Source organism: Bos taurus, chromosome 26 (assembly GCF_002263795.3).
Source record: "Bos taurus isolate L1 Dominette 01449 registration number 42190680 breed Hereford chromosome 26, ARS-UCD2.0, whole genome shotgun sequence".
Taxonomy (NCBI): Eukaryota; Metazoa; Chordata; class Mammalia; order Artiodactyla; family Bovidae; genus Bos; species Bos taurus.
Genome location: NC_037353.1, coordinates 16012826 through 16036229, shown reverse-complemented (window position 1 = coordinate 16036229; position 23404 = coordinate 16012826). Strand labels below are relative to the sequence as shown.

The 23404-nt window shown below is 34.9% G+C and overlaps 1 protein-coding gene across 2 annotated transcripts in view; it reads right to left on the bottom strand.

Moving 5' to 3' along the window:
- HELLS (helicase, lymphoid specific) overlaps positions 1 to 23404 on the bottom strand; it is a 42000-nt gene that overhangs the window by 7733 nt on the left and 10863 nt on the right. For both annotated transcript variants that reach the window (XM_024985917.2, XM_024985918.2), the window contains 17 exons: positions 21589 to 21625; positions 21435 to 21499; positions 17352 to 17393; positions 13536 to 13760; positions 12982 to 13164; positions 12248 to 12391; positions 11339 to 11535; positions 9217 to 9313; positions 7788 to 7949; positions 6589 to 6728; positions 6358 to 6496; positions 5026 to 5109; positions 4823 to 4942; positions 4117 to 4233; positions 3653 to 3812; positions 640 to 736; positions 482 to 558 (listed from right to left, as the gene is read on the bottom strand). In XM_024985917.2, coding sequence (XP_024841685.1) covers positions 482 to 558; positions 640 to 736; positions 3653 to 3812; positions 4117 to 4233; positions 4823 to 4942; positions 5026 to 5109; positions 6358 to 6496; positions 6589 to 6728; positions 7788 to 7949; positions 9217 to 9313; positions 11339 to 11535; positions 12248 to 12391; positions 12982 to 13164; positions 13536 to 13760; positions 17352 to 17393; positions 21435 to 21499; positions 21589 to 21625 — 2086 coding nt within the window. The remainder of the gene's footprint in view (positions 1 to 481; positions 559 to 639; positions 737 to 3652; positions 3813 to 4116; positions 4234 to 4822; positions 4943 to 5025; positions 5110 to 6357; positions 6497 to 6588; positions 6729 to 7787; positions 7950 to 9216; positions 9314 to 11338; positions 11536 to 12247; positions 12392 to 12981; positions 13165 to 13535; positions 13761 to 17351; positions 17394 to 21434; positions 21500 to 21588; positions 21626 to 23404) is intronic.

The window sequence follows — 23404 nt, the reverse complement described above, 5'->3', positions numbered from 1 at the left end:
AAGTTGGTCAATTCTGGAATGCAGGTCGTTTCACTGAAAAAACCCAGTTTCTCCAACAAATCGACAGCATGGAATAACAAAAGTGAGGAGGAAAGTGATAGAGAAGAAAAAAGATAGCAAGAACAATGGAATTTGGATCCTGATTCAAACTGTAAAAAGACTGGGACAAGTGGAAAAATTTGGATATGAACTGGGTATTAGCTGCTATTAAAGTTTTAGGGCCAATTCTCTCAAGTGTAATAATGACATAGTGACGATATTTAAAAACATGTTCTTCTCAATAAAAGATGCCTAAAAGTGGCTATGGCATAAATTTAACATTCTGATTGAAGAAAATGGCAATGAAACAAAATTGGCTAAATGTTGTAAACTATTAGGGCAGAATGCGTTATACACAGGGGTATATTGTACTTCTCTCTACTTACGTATATGTTTCAAAGTTTCCATAGAAATAGTAAGTAAAACCATAAGAGATACTTACCAAGAAGATCACTTCGATCTAACAGCAACTCCAGATCTTTATCACTAATGACTTTCTCTCTTGATCCTTTTACTTCCCTATAGGAAAACAAAATATTCAGGTCTATAGGATAAATCAAAACTATGAATTATATTTTTCTAAAGTAAAAACAACCTCACCTTTCATAATCTCTTGATTTTAATAATTCCATTAATTCCTTAGGGTCTAAAAAGTTCTTAGATTGATTTAATCCAGATTGACCACCTTTGAAATGATCTGGAAAAAATTTACAAAAAATTAAAAACACTCAAAATTGCTTTTAAAACCAAAATATAACACATTACAAACCAATCAGAATACCCTACATTAAATAAAAAGGACAGACAAACCCAGTGTTGGTAAAAAAAGAAAAGCAATTGCAGTTCTCATACTTTGCAGGTGGGAGTAAAACGGTATGTCCACTTGGGAAAAGTCTGGTAGTTTTCTATAGGTAAACATATACCCACCCGAAGACAAAGCACAAATAAATACGTATGTTCATTAATAGTTGTAACAAAAGGACCTTATTCATAAGAACCAAAATCTGTAAACCAAACATCAATCAACAAAAGAATGGATTAATTATTTTGCAGTTAAAAAAAAAATCACAATCTTCTAACACAACAACAGAGATGAATCTCAAAATACATCATATATAAGTAGCTTAGGCAAAAGAAGAATATGTACAAATGAATCCAGTGTGAAGTTAAAGGAAAAACTAACCCATGTGACAAAAACTGGAATAGTGACTGCCTTCTAGTAAGGAGCAAGAGTCTGGGAAATACTGGAAAGGGAAACTTTCTTGGAAAACAGAAATGTTACCTTGATATGGATGACAATTATTTGAGTATAACTTGTTGGAGGCATCAAGCCATACACTTAGCTTGGGATTTTACTGTATGTGTATTACACCTCAATAAAATATTGCTAGCATTTAAAAAATTATTTTCACCTTGTTCTCAGAAATTAATCTCTAAAATTACTAAAAATAAAACTTGGGAAAATAAAACTATAAACTGTACCTAATTTAAAATCCCCTGGTAGCTTAGCTGGTAAAGAATCCACCTGCAATGCAGGAGACCCCAGTTTGATTTCTGGGTTGGGAAGTTCCCCTCGAGAAGGGATAGGCTACCCACTCCAGTATTCTTGGGCTTCCCTGGTGGCTCAGTTGGTAAAGAATTCACCTGTAATGAGGGAGACCTGGGTTCGATCCCTTGGTTGGGAAGGTCCCCTGGAGGAGGGCGTGGGAACCCATCCAGTATTCTTGCCTGGAGAATCCCCATGAACAGAGGAACCTAGCCTGTACAGTTCATGGGGTCACAAAAAATCGGACAAAACTGAGCAACTAAAGCACACAGCACACACCATTTAAACCAAATTCAATCAACAAAATACAATTTATTTCATCATTCAAATCCCTAAAAGCAGCATAGGTGAAAAAACTTTAATCTGCACAAAATCTTACTTGGATCAAGCACCTTCTTCCTTCAACAGAAATTCTAACTACAATCTGAATGCTCCATCAAGTCAAATTAAAGATGTCTAAAACCTAACCCATTATTTCTCTCAAAATCAAATACAATGGAGAAAGTTTTTGTGAGTAGAAAAGCAGCATAAATTGTTAGTGATTTTCAACATTATTATGATTTCTCTATGCTTCAAAATGTACATAAGATGATTTTCAATTTTTTTGTAAGGCAGCCACCAAGTAAGTCATTTGCCCAAAGAGAATTTTATTTCCAAGGACTCTCAGGGAACAGAACATAAAATGCCAATGCCTCACCCACACCACTTTCCCTATTTCTCAGAATCTTTTCTAGATAAAAAATTGCTGTGTTTTTAATATTCTATTATTAAAACTACGAAAAGGGTATACTGGAATCAAATATTTTTTAAATAGTGGGGGCTCGGCAAAGTAAGGAATTTTATTGTAGCACTACTTCAATATACCTTTAATCTTCTTTTTTTAAATTGGAGTATAGACTCAGAGGTTAAAGCATCTGCCCCCAATGCAGGAGACCCGGGTTCAATCCCTGGGTCGGGAAGATCCCCTGGAGAAGGAAATGGTAACCCACTCCAGTATTCTTGCCTGGAGAATCCCATGGATGGAGAAGCCTGGTGGGCTACAGTCCCCGGGGTCGCAAAGAGTCAGACATGACTGAGCGATTTCAATTATCAATTATTAAAGTTACTTTACAATGTTGTGTTAGTTTTTGCTGTACAGCAAGGTCAATCAGCTGTATGTATACATATATCCCCCCTTTTTTGGATTTCCTTCCCATTTAGGGCACCACATAGCACTAAGTAGAGTTCCCAGAGTTAGACAGTCAGTTCTCATTAGTTACCTATATACATAATAGTGTATATATGTCAGTCCTAATCTCTTAATCCATCCCATCCTGTAAGATAGTTACAGAAAAACCAGAATGAACTCTTTGGCCAACACAATACCATATGATCCAGCAATTCTATTCCTGGGTATGTATCTGAAGAAAACAAAAATACTAATTTGAAAAGATGCATGCATCCCAATGTTCATAGGAACATTATTTATGATAGCCAAGTATGGAAGCAACTGAAGTGTTCAACTGATGAATGGATAAGGAAGGGTACAAAATGGAGTATCAGTTATCATAAAAAAAAAGAAATTCTGCCATTTGAAGCATGGATGAACCTAGAGGGTATTATGATTAGTGAAAAAGGACAGAAAGACAAATACTGTATGCTAAAACTTACATGTGGAATCCAAAAAATCAAACAAGAAAACAGACTCACAGATATAGAGAACCAGTGGTTAGTGGGGACAAGGGAAGGGGCAGTAAAGTCACTATTTTTCAGTAACTTTAAATGGAGTAAAATATATAAAAATTGTGAATTACTATGCTATATACCTGAAACATAATATTAGAAATCAACTATACTTCAATAAAACTTTTTTTTATGAAAAAAGAGAATAATCAATAACATCATGTCAAAGCACCATGACAGACTTCAGACTTTAAGATACTTTAAAAGTACATACAGCTTCAAATTCCCCACTGCCTATTTAAATCCTACACTGATTTCTTTTATAAAGAAAGTTAACAACAACAACAAAACTCACAACACACAATAGACAACTGAAGCAAAAAAGTACTACAAAATATTATTTACTTTTGTGGATGATCAACTTTTCCAGTTTTCTTTTAGCAGCTGCTCTTTCCACAATTTTCTGATCAATAGTATTTGCTGTAACAAGACGATATACAACAACTGGCCTTGTCTGACCAATTCTATGACATCTATCCTGGGCCTGAAGATCAGACTGGGGGTTCTTAAAAGTTAAAAAGAAAAACATTTAACAGTTTAAGGTTAAAATTAGTTAAACTCATACTATGTGGGTAGAGTCAATAGGATGATCCAACCAGAATCTTTTCAACAGTGCCTTAACTCAATTTAGGCTTCTAAGCGTTACTTCAGTAATAAAATACGTTTAAGTCTTTACACACAGAACACTTCACAAAGCAATGATTCTCATCTTATAGTGGATATGTTTTCAAAACAGGTAAATGAAATTGCAAAATATACAATGAAAGATTAGAATGGAAATACAATCTACTGCTACATTTCCAACTTACCCAATCACTATCATAAATGATAACAGTATCTGCTGCAGTCAAATTAATGCCCAGGCCACCAGCTCGGGTACTCACTAAAAAGATAAACACATCTGGATCTGTGTTGAAGCTGTGTATCTAAAAGCAAAAGGGATGTAAACATAAGGAATTAAGAAATAAACTGTTCCTTCCTGGAATGTGGATTAAAACTATTAAGTAGCTACCTTATCACCATCTGTTTATCAGCAAAGGAGGGGGAAGGCAGTGGTGTGCCATGGGATATAATAAGCCAGCATTCTTCAAGCTGGGTATAGTTCTCAAGCATCTACAGGACTTCTGATGTGGGATAAATAAATACTGACAGCCCCTGAAGCGACTTAGCAGTAGCAGCAGAAGCCATAAAGTTGAAAAGACCAATTTGGTGGAAAAGAGATAAAACTATCAGATTCATCTCCCATGAAACGAAATAATCATGCCTATCGCCCAGGTTGTGGCAATAAGCCAGAGGTTCTAAGATGTAAGTCTTTTTATTTTTATTTTTTGGTTGTGCCACAGGGCATGTGGGATCCCAGTTGCTCAGCCAAAGACCCAACCTTGTGCCCTCTGCAGTAGAAGCACAGTCTTAACCACTGCACCACCAGGAAGTCCCTAGGTCTATTGACCATTACTTCAGAAATCAAGAAAGAAGTTACAAAGAATTAAGTATGTATGACATAAGCAGTCTTACATTTTTTTCTCTCTCTGAATATGACATGGATCCATCAAGCCTACTAAAGTTGAAATTTCTAAAGTGACAGTAATCCATCAAAATGTCCAACATTCTTGTCATTTGTGAAAAAAGCAGCACCTGAAATTTAAATATACCTTAGTATCTATACTTACTAACAAAAAATAATTATATAGCCAAAAACCCAATCAAAAGTACCACACCTTGTGACCTCTGGTTTTTAGTTCTGGCAGCATTCGATCCAAAATTAAGAATTTCCCAGAATTTGTTACCAGCTCTTCATCAACCTTGAGCAAAGAAAGAAAAAAAAAAAAAAAAAAACAGAAAAAATAGTCACAACAAGTAATAATCTGTTTTTGTCAAAATAAAAACCATGTTTACAGGTTTAAGTTTTCAAAGACAAATAAGTCCCACCTTTTAAACCAACTTTGTTATTTGATTTTTATCAGGAGATAGTTCTCAAGGAAAGATATACTCTAGAATTTAAAATCAACAATCTCACAAAATACAAACTATAGTTTAAAATCTATCCTCCCCACCCCTCACCCCAAAAGTCTGTATAATAAAACATTAAATTCAACTTAATGTTGAGGTTTATTCTTTATAACTGAGTACACTTTCAACCAAATGTGTATGAAAGTCACTGCCAAAATTCTTAGTAGAAATGAAAGAAAGTGTAAGAGCTTGTAAGTAACCTAAGTATCAAAGATGAAATTAATCTTCTGATGAAACACCAATACCCTCCAGAGATTATCTTCTTCCTTGTTCAATGAAAAGCTTTAAAGCAGTCATTCTTAATTGGGGCAAATTTGCCCTCCACCCCAGGGTATACTGGGCAGTGCCTGAAATATACTTGAGGTTGACACAGCCGGGAGAGGGGAATTACTGTGGCATCTGGTGGCTAAAGGCTACGGATGCTGGACAACAAGACAGTATCTCCTTAACAAAGAATTATCTGGCCCCAAATATCAATATGCCAAGGATGAGGAACTTACTCTAAAATAGGGTTATTTAGAGTCACTGAGAACAGATGTCACTTAATATATGTTGTCTTCCCATCAACCACCCAAGAGACCAATTTCATTCATTTGATCTGGGAGTCTGCAACTCAACATCAACCTTTTGTTCTGTTTTGTGGCTACTTGTTGAAATTTAAGCAATGAGCTGTCAGACTGACTGACAAGCTGAATGCTAACTAAAGGAATACTGAAAAGGTGACAATAACCTCTAAAACAGACAGTAAGTAAAACATGGAGTAGAAGCCAACTGGTTACTAAAAAGACTTATATTTCTAATGTCACTCTAAATTTAGGGGGATTCTTAGCTATTTATATAAAACATATAAATAAAATATTAGCTTACATATAGAAAACAACCTTTATCTGGAGGTAGAAGACTATCATCTCTACTTACTAAAAGGATTACAATCTTCATGACAAACAGCAAAGTATTTACTGCAAATAATAACAAAATGACACTTTTACACGACGTAAAAAGTCAGAAATCAAAATAGTATATTATTAAATAGTATTTACCTTAAACTCTTGTGTAACTGGATCTATAGGGTACTCAATCAAATATGGATGGTTACAGCATTTTCGAAGTAGCATCATTATATTCTGCAACTTCAGATTAACTTCAGATTCTATAGGGACACTTGTTTCCACAATAGTTCTGCCCAAAATGTATAATCCATGAATACAAGAAATTAAAAAAAAAATACAGTTTAAAGAATACTTTTAAAAAATCTATTTTTAAACTCACACCTTTCTCGGTCTACCTCTGGCTGTATTTGGCTGATCAGTTTTTCTAATTCATTAGGGAAATCATCTATTTTGCTGTAATCTACTGACTTTCTAGTTCGGCGTTTTGGTCGTCCAGTGGGACTCAGCTCAACTGTTTCTTTCTGTAATAGAATAAATTAAAGAAATAAGCTTAAAAAGCATACCCTTAAATTCTATATGTACATATATACAAAGTAGGGCATAATATTTTTATGCATGAAGTGCTTTAAGATATTAAAAAAAAACTTCTGTCTTTCATCACTGAGTTTCATAATTTTCAAAGGTGCAAAACCAAAGATCCATAAACTATAGCCAAATGTAAATGTCTTCCTGTGAGATTTCATTATTTTAACACTGATGCCCATATCTACTTTCAGAGTTAATGCATTCATATCACAATGGAAAAAAATGATAGATAAAACTTCTGAATTTATATAAAGGAATGTAATAGGTTTGGGCTGAAATAAAACCCTGTGTATCATTACAGAGGGTACTTCTTTGGATTGGTATAATACAGCAATGAAATTCCTCCCAATAGACAACTAGTTTAATTTTCTAACAGCTAAAAAGCCAGAGATTCCTTCAATTAAAATAAAAATGGTCTAATGACTGTACAAAACAAAGATGCATAACCCTAAGTGCTTTAAAAAGAAAGACATAGGTCCATGGCAAACAGCCAAAAATCTGGACATCTTAAAAATTTAAGGGTCTCCTGATCTCCAGTTCTAAGATAATCACATTCCAATTCAATTTCTTATAATATGATGTCTGACTAAAAGAGATGTTTCTTTCAGATAGAGGATTTTATTAAAGTTTTTGGCTACCACCAATCTCCTGTAAAGGGATTATATATTTGAGGTGACTGGTCTAGTTGGCAAGCCTTAGTATACTGTGTGCTTGTTCAAATTTATTTTCAAGTTCATCCCCACACAGTATTTCAGATGACTATAGAGCAGTTATTGCAGAAACCATCACCTGAACTTTAGACAGTTTTTGCTATTGGCCTGATGCCTTATACTCCAATTAGAAATTCACCCTCAACAAGTCATGAAAACAGGTAATGAGCCTTATTGTAAAAAGTCATGAAAACAGGCGATGAGCCTTATATTAAGACTGAAATGAACCATGAAAATTTTCTATGCCAACTGTCATTTACAGGTTATTTCAAGTCCACACTCTACCTCACTGGATCCAAACATGTTTGCAATTGTACGGTTCACAATGGCTGTGTAAAAGATCTCTTGTTTCTTTGAAAGTGGTGCATAAACAACTACTTCTCGTTTAGGAGGAACTTCAAGGGCAACATCAGATTTTAGTCTTCTCAGTAAGAAAGGTGTTAAAATCTAAAATTTAAACATGAATAAATTTATGTAAATATTAAACATTTCTGTATTTTCAAGGAATACTCTCCCAAATACCATTTTATCCCTTCTTCCTTTCTTCCTATATGAAACTATCACATCTCAAAAAGTGATACAAAATATCTCCGAGAAATTTTCTGGACCAGACCACCACATGATAAACTCACAGTGTTTATCTGTTATAGTTCACAACTTATTATTTTACAAAAATTTTAGTATAACTTGAATATTTTAAAAAGCAAAAATAAGATGGTATCTATACTTCTTAGGGATAAAGTTATAGGCCATATTTTTTTTAAGTGAGGTTTTGAATGAGTAAAAAACCAAAAACAACTGACCCAGAAAAGTAGACATGAAAAGTTTCCTTCTGTAAGTTTTAAAACTTCAGACTTAAAATTATTCTTTCATCAGCTGTGATGACAAGAGATTTCCACATTTTAAAAACAAAAGAGAAGCAATAATTACACCATTATTAAACTGTTTAGGTGTTTAAAAGAAAAACTTTATATATTCTTTACAGCCTTATCTTAAAATTTACATATAGAAAGTTCATTTTTAGGGCTCTGTACTTAAGTACTTCACAGGTATAGAGCCAAGCACAGCGAGGCTTTAATTTAGCCAGAGACAGAACATTACCAGTAGGTTAAGAAAAAAGTATCTATAGGCAGCAGTTCAGAAACAAATACACCTACATGCAATTATCAGAAAAAAAATTCATGATTTGGGATATTATTTTTAGTTTTGATTTCTGTACTGTCTTACTTCAAAGTCATAAAACTTTTTCAGAAAGATTTTGAATAAAATTGTCAAAGCACAACTGAGAAGAAATGCAGGCCCACATAAGAAACTACGAGACTTTTGAAAGACTGTGTTTGTTTAAAGACAGATAGGATAGATAGAATCTGTATGAAATGGCAGAATGGATCACACAGTTTGTAAGTAAATTATGTAACTATTATTGGTAAACACTGCATAAAAATCACTTATTTTTATTTTGGGCTGACAAACATGTATATAACCATCAGGGATAAAATGAGTATACGTGGAAACAACAACAGTTTGAAAATGCCCTTTAGTGCTGCTGTCACACCATGAGACCTCAGGGAGAGGGGAAAGGACAGGAGGGGAAGTTAAACTGGGGTGCAGGATGCCCATTTTTCAAAATCTACAACAGGTTGTATATGTAATTTCTAAGGTGTCTCTTTTATTCTGTGAGTCTATAGTAAACAGAATAAGAAAATCAAAAAACCTGATGCAGCATATGTAATACATTCTGTTCTCTCTCTTTAGCAATAATATCTTCAGCAGTTTCAGAAAGACTAGTGATATCAAACCAAGATTCAAAGCTGTAAAAGAAAAAATTATAAGTTAACCTATCAATATAAATCAATTATATTAATACATTTTTACATTTTAAACTTTATATTAATCTGTATATTATGAAGCAGCATTTTCCCAAAAGGGAACATTTTTTCTGATTTATAAATATATTATCTTACAATAGTATTTACACCAAATAAATATTAAGGTACATTTTTCTCCCTCTTTCTTTAAAGGCAGACTTCATTTGGATATGTCTGGAGTCCTAGAAGCTTGCCTACCCCATGTTCTCCTACAAATGGACCTTGAGACAGGTCCACCTCTACTGGGAAACGTCCTCTTCCACCAAATATGCAGCTCCAGGAAGAACGCACGTATCTCATGGGAGGAAAGGGACACTGGCCTCGATTGTCAAATCCACCCTAGCTATCAGGGGGATGACAGACGTCACAGCCATATCACCCTCACATCCTAAGATACACATTTTATGAAACATTTTAATAAAGTTATAGAAATAAAAACTGTCTCTGAAAATCAAGGGCATATGACTCTCTTTTGGTAAAAATGTGACCCACTACAATGTTTTAGGATTCAACATATATGAATGCCGATAATGATTTCTATTAATATCCTTAAGTTCTTCATAATGTAAAACAAAACAAAACCCTATTAACATGAACTATTAAATATAAGTATGTTTGCACTAATATTGTCAGTAAATACAATTAGGGAAAATGCTAATAACAGTAGTTAGACCAGATATTCCCAAAATTTCATCACCTGAGGCACATTTTATGGATACAGATTCCCAGCTCCTACCTCAGTGTTCTAACTAAGCAGAAATACACAGGACCTGGAAATCTCTTTCAATAAATGTTCCCTAAGACACCTTGGCCTTGGGCTAACATCCTGTTACCCAAGGAGGAACACGTTCTCAAAAATATTAAGTTACTTTCCCATATAAAATTAACATTCTTACTTCATTGATGCCAAAGTATAAATCAGTTATTTTGCCTATTTTTAATGTCTGATAAGACTATTTACTTTTTGATCCTGAGCATACTGATTTTCTGAAAACTATGTTTATACTTTGTTCTTTTATGCTATATGCTTCAAATACAGCTTCTAGAATAAAAAACATGAGGGCGAAACTGAGAGACCTTGGTTATATTTTCGAGTCTGGCATTAACTAGTTATATTTTTAATAATTTGACACTTGGGTTTTCTTATCTGTGAGGGGATGTATTCAACCTCTCTATCCCTTGTTTGTAAGAACATAATGAGAAAAATCCATATGAAAGTGAAAGTTAAGACAATAAGGAACATTATAAAAATATTTTAAGACAGAGAATTCCCAGGAAGTCCAGTGGTTAAGATATTGGGAGCGTTCACTGCCACGGATGCAGGTTCAATCCCTGGTTGGGGTGTTAGAATCCCACAAATCATGAGCCATAGTCAAAAAAATAAAAAAAAATAAAAACTAAGCAGTATAAAAGTTTTCCTTTAATCAATACAATAAAAACTTTAAAATTAACTGTTTCATTTATCTCTTCTCATAATTTGTGTCAAAAGTAGGACTTACTAGGGGAGGGGGATTTGGAGGAAGATGGTTAAAAAGTACAAACTTCCAGTTATAAAATAAACACTAGGGATATGATATACAACATGACAACCATAGCTAATAAGGTTTTATGACACACATAAAGTCGTTAAGAGAATAGATCTTACGAGTTCTCATCACAAGGAGGAAAACTTTTTCTTTTTATTCTATCTATTTGAGATGATGGATTTTAATTAAACCTATTGTGGTAATCACTTCACAATATATGTAAATCAAACCATCATACTGTACATCTTAAATTTATACAGTAATGTATATCAATTATTTTTCAATAAAACTAGAAAAAAATAGAGAATATATATACTACAAAGAACTAGCCAAAAGCTATTATTAAAGTCCAGCTACCTAGAAGAAAGAAATTAATCTATGAACACAGATTTTGAGACTTTTAGAAAAACACAGGCAATAATTAAATAACTGGCTTACCTACCTTTTCAAGTCATCAAATACATCTGGCAGCAAAAAGTTTAGCAATGACCAAAGCTCTGATAAATTGTTCTGCAAAGGAGTACCAGTCAAAAGAAGTTTGTTATCCGCATTGAATCGTTTTAACTCCCTAATTAGGCGGCACTTCATGTTCTTAATTCTGTGTCCTTCATCTACTATTAAGTATTTCCAATAGCAATTCTAGAAAAGGAATTCAGGGGAAACATTTTATACGATGGTCTCACAATTTCTCCTAAAAGCAATTGTAAAAACAAAACCACTTTATTAGGAATGAATGTCCAATTTTATTGAATGGTATTTCTGTATCTATTGAGATAATCATGTTTTCCTCTGATCTACTAAGAGAGTAAGTTAGATTTTCTGAAACTATACTTGTATTCCTAAAACAGTCCTCACTTGGTCTTGAACTAATAAAGTCCACCTGCTGTTATGTATTTAAGAATTTTCCATTCACATTCTTTAGGCAAAGTAGTCTGTAGTTTTCCTTTCTAATGCTTTGTCAAGTTTTAATTAGTGTTATCCTGGAGTCCTAAAAAAGGAACTGAAAGACTTTGTTAGTTCTATATGCTCTGAAACATTAAATGGCAGTAGAATTTTCATCATAGCGAAAAAAAAAAATTAAAAAAAAAAAAGGAAAAGAGATAAAAATTATTTAAATGGTGTTGTGGCTACCAAGATTTAAGTGCCAAAGGCTTTAATTTTCCTGTTACAGACTACAATCTTCATCTCAATCTTTTGGTTAATATAAACCTCTAGGTTCTAAAGGAATATACCCAATGTAATCTATTCCATTAGAAAAAAAAAAAATTGAACCAATGCTACTGGAAGGTGATAATAAATTTTCAGAAATGTGATTTATGGATTACAAAGACTCCAATAAGACCATTCGTACCTGTAATGTAGTTCGGTCTCTCATGGCTATCTCAAATGAAGTGATCACCACAGGATGAATCTGTAGTGTCCCTTTCCGTTCGTGAATATGCTTTACCAATATCCGACGCTCTTGCTGGGTCCCGTGATATAACATAGTAGGAATCTAAAATATTTTATTAGATTGATTGGTAACAAACTTTAGAACAAAATATAAATAACAACAATTTGGAAAATATGAAGTTAAACATTTCTGAGAGAAAAAACATAATTTAACTTTAGTTCTATCTTTCTATAATAAAATAGTCAACCAATTTTAATTGCTGGGCTACAGTGGGAGGATAAAAAGGGCCACAAAAACAAATCAAGTGTAAAGTGAAAGAAATGGCAAAGTTATTTCTGGAATGTGTACTTCTCCTAAGGCAAGGATGTGGCTAAAACACATATGGAAGGAAAACATTATAATAAGGATGAATAGAATTAAAAAATAAATTCTACCAAGGTCTGTCTCAGGTGGGTCAAAGTATTCAATGCACTACAAATCACCCAGGGATATGTCAGGCAAGATTTCTGAGATTACTAATACGTATTCTATATAAACTTACAGAAGGTATTGCTGATATTGAAAGATAGGTTAAATAAGATGTAGACACAGAAATCAACATAATTATAATGAGATCTATAACTTAATTCAGGCAACAAAATAATAAAATATTTGTAATGATAATATATTTAACAAAAGGAAGCATGTCTTACTTCTGGTGTAAATCTTTTGAATTCAGCCATCCAGTTAGGAAGTGTAGACAAAGGGCCACAGACGAGAAAAGGTCCAGGTACACCTCTCTGAATCATCAATGCAATTGTAGCAATGCACTGAACTGTCTTCCCCAATCCCATTTCATCTGCTAAAATACCGTTAATTCCATTTTCCCAAAGCATCTGGACAAAAATAACATACACTCTATTTGAATGCTGATATAAACATCTATTGAATCAGCAGTTTATTTCTTCCTTTAATCCAAAGAGGATAATTATGATGAGACTGACATATTCACACTTTAAGTTATAAAAACACTGTGTGAACTTGGTTTCCAAAGCCATAAAAATGTTGGTAGCCTTGAATAAGATAAATTTTCACTTTCAAAAACTTACTCTGGGTAAATAAATTAGAAAATAAGTATTTACACAGCAATACATGTCTTATATATAATAGTGAAACACAGGAGGAACAGCTCAAGTTGTGTTATATCATATTAATAGGTTATTAAATAGTGAAACAATATCTTGAATCAAAATTGAGGCTGTATTACCCTAAGCCATTCCATGCCTTCCACTTGGTACCACCGCATCACTCCTCCCGTGAAGTGTTTTGGTTGCTGAAAGGGTACTGGCTGTCCGTTACATTTCCGAACAGGGTCAAAAAAGAATTTCGTATTTTGCCTAACCGTTTGAGATAATCTATCTTTAATTTTACTATTTGAATCTTTATTTTTCTGAAGATCTTCTACACACATATTAGAAGAGGAGCTCTCATCCTGTAAAGAAAAAAGTTCAGATAAAAGTTTAATACATAATTATGCTGCTACCCTCCATTAATCAGAAAACGTAACTACTAATCAAAATTGCAGTAACATAATGAACTGTGCTGTTGGAGAAGACTCTTGAGAGTCCCCTGGACTGCAAGGAGATCCAACCAGTCCATCCTAAAGGAGATCAGTCCTGGGTGTTCCCTGGAAGGACTGATGCTGAAGCTGAAACTCCAATACTTCGGCCACCTCATGAAAAGAGTTGACTCATTGGAAAAGACTGATGCTGGGAAGGATTGGGGGCAGGAGAAGGGGACGACAGAGGATGAGATGGCTGGATGGCATCACTGACTCGATGGACATGAGTGTGGGTGAACTCCGGGAGCTGGTGATGGACAGGGAGGCCTGGCGTGCTGTGATTCATGGGGTCGCAAAGAGTCGGACGTGACTGAGCAACTGAACTGAACTGAATCACTGTGAAGATCATTTCACATGTTGAATAAAAATCTATAGTTAGTTCCGTTCAAGAATATAAAATTTTTTTACTTTCTGTAAGTAATTACCTTCACTGCAGGGAAAGGGACAAGGTAAATATAGTTTAAAACTGTATCAAACTTAAAGAGTGTCAATTTATCTGTGACACAGCACCAATTTATGACCAAAGGTAGACTTCATTGGTTAGCTATGACCAAATTCCATTTTAAGAATATGAAAACAAGGATTAAGTCAATTCAAATGAAGTCCTATAAATGATGCCAACAACTGAATATTCAACTGGAAATATAGGGAGCTTGAGTTTCACCACTCCATACATAAAATCTATGATGAAATGATATACCTAAACATCAAACCAAGAACCATAAAGCTTTCAGAAGAAAACAGAGAATAACCTTGTGAAAATTTATCACAAGGTTTGTGTTTGGTTCTTGGTTTGATGTTTAGGTATATCATTTCATCACAGATTTTATGTATGGAGTGGTGAAACTTGTGATAAATTTTCACAAGGTTATCACAAACCTTGATAACCTTGTGATAGACAAATACTTCTTATACAAGACAAAAAGAGTACTAACCATCAAAAGAAAAAAAGTAATGATTTGGACTATTACAAAATTTAAAATTTTCTGCTTATTAAAAGATATCACTAAAAAAAGATATCATTAAGAAATTGAGTAAGCAAGCCAGGAACAGAAAGAAAATACAGTATATGTATCTGACAACAATCAGAACTCATGTATCAACAAAAATACAAATAACCCAATAACTGGGCAAAAGATATAAACAGAAACTTTACAAAAGAAAACACATTAACAGCCATTACAAATACAAAAATTAACTCTACATTAGTAATTAAGAAAATACAAAATAAAACTACATGAAATTCATTTCACGGCTAAGGTTAAAAAGACTAATGACATGAAATGCTGGCAATGATATGAATTCAAACTCCTATACAGTACTAATGGAGAGTCAGGAAGCAACAGTTAGAACTGGACATGGAACAACAGACTGCTTCCAAATAGGAAAAGGAGTATGTCAAGGCTGTATATTGTCGCCCTGATTATTTAACTTATATGCAAAGTACATCATGAGAAACGCTGGGCTGGAGGAAGCACAAGCTGGAATCAAGACTGCTGGGAGAAATATCAATAACCTCAGATATGTAGATGACACTACCCTTATGGCAGAAAGTGAAGAACTAAAGAGCCTTTTGATGAAAATGAAAGAGGAGAGTGAAAAAGTTGGCTTAAAGCTCAACATTCAGAAAACTAAGATCATGATATCTGGTTCCATCACTTCATGGCAAATAGATGGGGAAACAGTGGCTGACTTTTTTGGGGGGCTCCAAAATCACTGTAGATGGCGACTGCAGCCATGAAATTAAGACGCTTACTCCTTGGAAGGAAACTTATGACCAACCTAGACAGCATATTAAAAAGCAGAGACATTACTTTGCCAGCAAAGGTTCGTCTAGTCAAAGCTATGGTTTTTCCAGTAGTCATGTATGGATGTGAGAGTTGGACTGTGAAGAAAGCTGAGCGCCAAAGAATTGATGCTTTTGAACTGTGGTGTTGGAGAAGACTCTTGAGAGTCCCTTGGACTACAAGGAGATCCAACCAGTCCATTCTAAAGGAGATCAGTCCTGAATATTTATTCGAAGGACTGATGTTGAAGCTGAAACTCCAATACTTTGGCCACCTGATGTGAAGAGCTGACTCATTTGAAAAGACCCTGATGCTGGGAAAGATTGAGGGCAGGAGGAGAACGGGATGACAGAGGACAAGATGGTTGGATGGCATCACCAACTCAATGGACATGGGTTTGGGTGAACTCCAGGAGTTGGTGATGGGACAGGGAGGCCCGGTATGCTGCAATTTATGTGGTCGCAAAGAGTCGGACAGGACTGAGCAACTGAACTGAACTGAGTGAGAATAAAACGGTGGGTTCACTTTCAGAAAAGAGCTCTACCTTCTTATAAAGTTGAACTTCATTTACCATAATGATCCAACAATTCCATTCCTACTGCTACTGCTGCTGCTAAGTTGCTTCAGTTGTGTCCGACTCTGTGCAACCCCATAGACAGCAGCCCACCAGGCTCCCGAATCCCATCAAAAAAATATGAAAACATGTCCACACAAAGATCTTTACAGAAGTTATCACAGCCGCCTCATCCAGAATAGTTACAAAATGGAAACAATCTAAAAGCTCATGAAGAGAATAGATAAAGACATTATAATACTTGACAGACTACTACTCAGCAATAAAAAACCTACTAGTAACAAAACAACATCAATGATTATCAGCCACAGTGAATGAAAAGCAACAGAAAATAGGGGTGGGCAAATGACTGGCAAGGATACCAGAGATCCTTCTACCATAATGAAAAGGTGCTAAAATTTTGATTTGGATGATAGTTACACAGATATATACACTTAACAAAACTTATCAGAATGAACACAAGATCAGTATGTTATTTATTATACATTACAAAGTGTGGGCAATTCCAGAGTAAATTGTGATAGAAGATTAGATTGTACTTTATCTTTTAAAATACATCTAAGACTTATAAAAAAAATGCTTAATTTTATTTACATTTAACATAATTGGTTGCAACTGCATCATAAACCAAACCTCATACTGAAGAAAGAAAAAAAAAACTGTAAGTATAGAGCCTTGGATAGTAAATTCCAAGGTCATAAGGCATCTCTCTACATAAAATGAGGGTTTGGGGGTGGGGATAGAAATAAGCCTTCTCAAACAAAACCAAAGAAAATCTTGGAAGGCCAGAAACAAGACTGAAGTATCCCCAGGGACTTCCACAAGCTGTGGAATATATAAATGTGGAATGTATTTATGCATACAGTTACAGTTACCTGCATCTTTGCCACACTCTCAAAGACTCAAAAATTAATATTTACACATTAAAGAACATATAATAGACTAAAGTGGATAGATAAGAAAGAAGCATGCTATAGGATAACTAGTGAGAAAAAAATGTACACTGGTGATTAAGAGAAAAAAAAACACTAATGATCAGGGACACAAATATGACTCCTAAATTTCTCTTTTATAAATATATCTCTCTTATAAATCTCTTACCTCATTCTCCTTTTTATTTTTCTTGGCCACAGACAAAATTTCCTAAAACAATGAGAAAACAAACAAAATAACAATGATTATATCCACTGGATCATAGAAAAAGCAAGAGAGTTCCAGAAAAACATCTATTTCTGCTTTATTGACTATGCCAAAGCCTTTGACTGTGTGGATCACAATAAACTGTGGAAAATTCTGAAAGAGTTGGGAATACCAGACCACCTGATCTGCCTCTTGAGAAATGTGTATCCAGGTCAGGAAGCAACAGTTAGAACTGGACATGGAACAACAAACTGGTTCCAAATAGGAAAAGGAGTTTGTCAAGGCTGTATATTGTCATCCTGTTTATTTAACTTATATGCAGAGTACATCATGAGAAACGCTGGACTGGAAGAAACACAAGCTGGAATCAAGATTGCCGGGAGAAATATCAATAACCTCAGATATGCAGGTGACACCACCCTTAGGGCAGAAAGTGAAGAGGAACTCAAAAGCCTCTTGATGAAAATGAAAGTGGAGAGTGAAAAAGTTGGCTTAAAGTGCAACATTCAGAAAATGAAGATCATGGCATCTGGGCCCACCACTTCATGGGAAATAGATGGGCAAACAGTGGAAACAGTGTCAGACTTTATTTTTCTGGGCTCCAAAATCACTGCAGATGGTGACTGCAGCCATGAAATTAAAAGACACTTACTCCTTGGAAGGAAAGTTATGACCAACCTAGATAGCATATTCAAAAGCAGAGACATTACTTTGCCAACAAAGTTTCGTCTAGTCAAGGCTATGGTTTTTCCTGTGGTCATGTATGGATGTGAGAGTGAAGAAGGCTGAGCGCCGAAGAATTGATGCTTTTGAACTGTGGTGTTGGAGAAGACTCTTGAGAGTCCCTTGGACTGCAAGGAGATCCAACCAGTCCATTCTGAAGGAGATCAGCCCTGGGATTTCTTTGGAAGGAATGATGCTAAAGCTGAAACTCCAGTACTTTGGCCTCCTCATGCTCATGAGTCAATGAGTTGACTCATTGGAAAAGACTCTGATGCTGGGAGGGATTGGGGGCAGGAGGAGAAGGTGACAACAGAGGATGAGATGGCTGGATGGCATCACTGACTCGATGGACATGAGTCTGAGTGAACTCCAGGAATTGGTGAGGGACAGCCTGGCACGCTGCGATTCATGGGGTCGCAAAGAGTTGGACACGACTCAGCAACTGATCTGATCTGATCTGATGGTCCATTCATTTATTTCTTCAACATTTACTCTTGTTCTGATTTTATGCCAGGAAATGGGGATAAGGCTCATACAGAGGAATCAAACATGAGACAAAAGTAGGCCCATGGCATAAAATCCTGAATTCGTGAGCAGCACTTAAAAACTGGAATATTTACTCCCAAATTTTCAACTTTGTTTTTTTTCTTAGTTGAAGTTTTTCTTAAGTCCAAATCCACACAGTCCTCTAGTAAAAAGGCAAACTATAACCCATGGACCAACTCTAGCCAGCAACCTGTTTTTATAAATGTCTAAAGTTTAATTAGAAAAAAAGTCAGGCTCATTGGTTTACAATTTGTCTGTGACTATTTTCTGGATACAACGGCAAAGTTCAGGGTGAGTTACCCACAAAACTATTCAAAGTCATAAAATGTTTATTATCTAGCCTTTGACAGAAAAAGTTTTCAAAACTCTGCTCTAGAGTCAAGCTATGGTTACCACCATTATTCAAGGAGTCACTTCCAAATGTATTAAAATCCTAACTCCAGGCCACTTTAGACCTCTCTCTGGATTAGAGACCTGAATATGCAATCCTGATCAAGAGGCAAAGACAAATACATTAAAAATAAAGAATAAAAGTGTTCTGATTTTGAAGTACCTACTAGATGCTAAGGGTATAGAGACAATGAACCTAGTGACTTAGGAAAACAATATATCAAATTTTCTGAAAAAGTTGTTATCAGGGCATAATAATTAAAGACAGAATTAAATTCTAGGATAGCATGTGCAGAGGCTAAAGTGGATAAAACAGAATGATACATTCAAGAAATTTTAAGCATATCTCAAATTTGAGATACACAAGAGAATAAAAGGACAGGTGTGGCTGATAGCACATATATACATACATGTGTATGTTTCGTGTGTATGTAAAGTATCATATAAATATAGATATTCATATTTTAAGGCTAAAGAGATTTTATATAGAGAACAGATAGAAGAGTTGTCTTTTAAAATGGCTAGCTGAGATGAACCTTTTTGGATAACAATTTGTGAATGAATCAAAACAATAGCAACTATGAAGTATTCTTGTTAGAAATTAAACTTCCTAAACTCCTGATGCCGCTTACCTCTACAGCTTCATCCTATACCACTCTTCTGTTCATAAACTAGAGCCAAATATAATTTCTTTTTAAATTTTTTGAACTTTCCAGGAACTCTCCTGCCTCTGGACATTTGTTAAAGATTATCATCTCTTCCTATAACACATCCCCAGTATCTTCCCTATATCTTATTATTCCTATTAACCTGCCCCCACCACCTTTACATGACTTAATTTTTATCCCTCAAGTCTCAACTTCCTAGATGAAACCTTTATGAAACTCAGGCTTGAGTTAAGCACCCCTCTATACGCTCAATAGCATTTTCCAATTATCCAATTATATTTAACTACTTCCTTCCAAATATTTCTCACTGGATAAATGCTAAGGCAAACAGAGTGATTACATTACTGAGTCTAAGTTCATACTGCTTGCTGCACAACAGGCGAATAATTGAGAGAAGAGCTGTTGGGGCAAGGAATAACAACTTTATTCATAAAGCCAAGAAACCAGGATGATGGTGGGCTCCTGCCCCAAAAGAACCATCTTGCCTGAGTTAGAATTCAGGCTCCTTTTATACTAAAAGAGGAGGGAGTAAAGTCAAACATTTCCTGGTTCACATCAATGTTGTCATTTAGTAACTAAGTTGTGTCTGACTCTTTGGCAACCCCGTCGACTGTAGCCCTCCAGGCTCCTCTGTCCGTGGGATTTTTCCTGGCAAGAATACTGGAATGGGTTGCCATTTCCTTTTCCAGGGGGATCTTCCCGACCCAGAGGTCAAACCTGCATCGTCTGCACTGGCAGGCGGATTCCTCACCGCTGAGTCACAAGGGAAGCCCAGTTCACATCAAGGGATGTGTTAATCTCATTAATAGTGTTTTCACTATTATTAAGTGTTTTTCACTGCAGTCTTAGTATGTTCCACAACAAATCAAGTGGGTCCTGAGTATTATTTTTAAATGGGGAAAGAAGGGAAAACAAAGAGTATACCTGAGAGTAAAGACAAGTATTATGGGGCTTCCCTGTGGCTCAGTGGTGAAGAATCTGCCTACCAATGCAGGAGACACAGGTTCAGTCCCTGGTCCAGGAAGACGCCACATGCGGCTGAGCAATTGCCACAACTACTGAGCCTGTGCTCTAGAGCCTGGGAACTGCAACTACTGAAGCCCACACACCTTAGAGCCGGTGTCCCACAAGACAAGCCACTGCGTGAGAAGCCCACACACAGAAACTAGAGAAAGGCCTGCACAACAGTAAACACCCAACACAGCCAAAATAAATAAATAAACTTTTTTAAAAAGGTAAGTATTATGTTAAACTTTATACTTTATGAAGATGTGAAGTTATACTTTCAGATAAAAGAAAAGTAGAGCAGATCATAAAGTTAGAATTTTTGTTAATATTAAGAATGTGATATATTATGCTTAAGGGATATTTAGGGTTTGTTGTAATTAAAGATATTCTTTAATTTTTATTTAATGAGGTACTAAGTGAGAAGGTGAAAACAAAAATGGCTTTAAAAATTAGTTTATGGTTTTAGCTCCCTAACAATCTTTCTTAAGATACAGTTTTGAGGTTGTAAGAAGTTATAATTTCTCACTAGGCCAAGCTCATGCTCCTTTAACAGACAGGAAGATGGTACTATCTTCTTTCCTAAAACACTTAACTGGCTGAAAAGACAGGTAAATATCAGTTATCAGTATACCTTCAAGTAATAGTTATCAATATCACATAGGTTATACACAACATAAAACCTTATTTGTCCTTCCCCCTTTATTTTTACCTCTTTTGACATGACCTCTGAAATATTGTATGATTCATCTTCTCTTCCTCTCTTCTTTTTTATGACTAAAAAAACAACACCATTTTAGTTTTTATAGTAATTTAAGCAGAAAATATAAACACATATTCTTCAAAACTATAACAAAGAAATTTACCTGCATTCTCCTCACTTGCATCAATGGAATTTTTATCCTACAAAACAAGGATTTAGACTATTATTTTCCCAAAACTTCTATGGTATTACAAGTTTTAAGGCACCGATTAAGTAAACTTTCCTTGCAGTTGAACCAAATCCAGAACTCTTCACTATCATGCTTACTAAAAGGTAACCTTTTTCTTTATTTCTCTACTACAACTTGTTTGTAACTCTCTACTTTTTCCCAAAGCTCTACTTCCCTCCATTTTCTTCCATGTAAGACAAATTTCAAAATTAAACAGAGGCATTTTTATTTTGTAATTACCATGTACATCTCTTCTTTGTGTTTATGCTAAAGATACTCAAGGGGTATGGTATGGAAGGAGTACTCATTTCAGTATAATTTGTAAGTTAAATACAACTGAAAAAAGATTATCAAAGAGAAAAACCAATGGAAAGGAGATAAAAGAAATGAAGAGACATGCAAAAAGTGTCTCAAAATGAGAGCTGGAAAAGAATAGGTAGACAACATGCATGAAAAATAAAAATAACAAAGAAGGTAAGTATAAAAATGAAGTAAAAGATTTAAAGGATTAAAAAGGAAAATACCAAGAGAATAATGAAATGGAATAGACAGAATATGATGGCTGACACCTTTAGAATAAAAGGAAAAAACCCCAAAACCTGGTATAAAAAGTTAGCTTGGTGAAAGTAAAGACTGTTTTAAAGCAACAGGTTGAAGAATACAGTGTAAATAGTTGGTTAAGCCAGTAAAATTATAAGTATATTCTTCAAAAACCCAAAATAAGTCCCTGGAATTAGCAACTGAGTCAAGTATCAGTTTTCCACAATTGCTTTTGTTGTACAGTTACCTGCTATGTACTTTAACATCACCACTAACTACACTAACAATCAAGTAACTGGATTTAGATACCCTCCTTATTTTTCCTATTAGCATTTTGATATTAGCATTTGATATTTCCTATTAGCATTTTCCTAACAAAGGCAGTTTGGGGTAGAAATTAAGTGTGGAGTCTGAAATTAATCCTAGGATCAAATCCTAGGTTACTATTTATTAGCTATGTGATCTTCAAACTTAGTCAATTCTCATTCACAATAGCTGAGTTCTATAAAGTCACCATGAATACTGAATTAGTGAATACCGAATCAGTGCATCTAGAAGAAACACAGGTTTAGGTTCCTGCAAGCACATCTTCATTAACTGATCAATACATAACCCTGTTCATGTATATAAACATACAGTACTATTTAAAGACAGCTCATTTAAAACATATGCTGATTAACACTGAACTCAAAGCCAAGAGCAATTTAACTCACACATGAAGGAAGCTTATCTAACAGATATATTTTCTCCATAAGGCACATCACAGTCCTCTTACATAAGAAACACTAGGCAGCACTTCAGCACAATGTAACTGACAGTCTTTTAAATCACCAAAACCACAAAAATACAAAAATCATGACATTACAGACACAAGAAGGACACTTGTTTACACTGTGACAGCTTAAATAAGGCAGATAGCTTTGACCTCAGCTGGGAATGTTACTTATAGAGAGACTCAAATTTTTTGCCATTCCGCACATGCACATGTCTGTGAATGGCCACAAAAACATGGGTACTGATGTTGGGGTAACAAATTATAGCAAGTACGCTAACTGGAAAATATGGAATCTATGAATAATGAGGATGGACTGTACTCTATCTCCTTGCATCAGCTTCTTTATAGATAAAACGTGGGTAATAAGATCTCTACCCAAAAGAGCTACTTTGAGAATTAAGACATGTAAAGTTTAGAACAACACCTGGCACATAG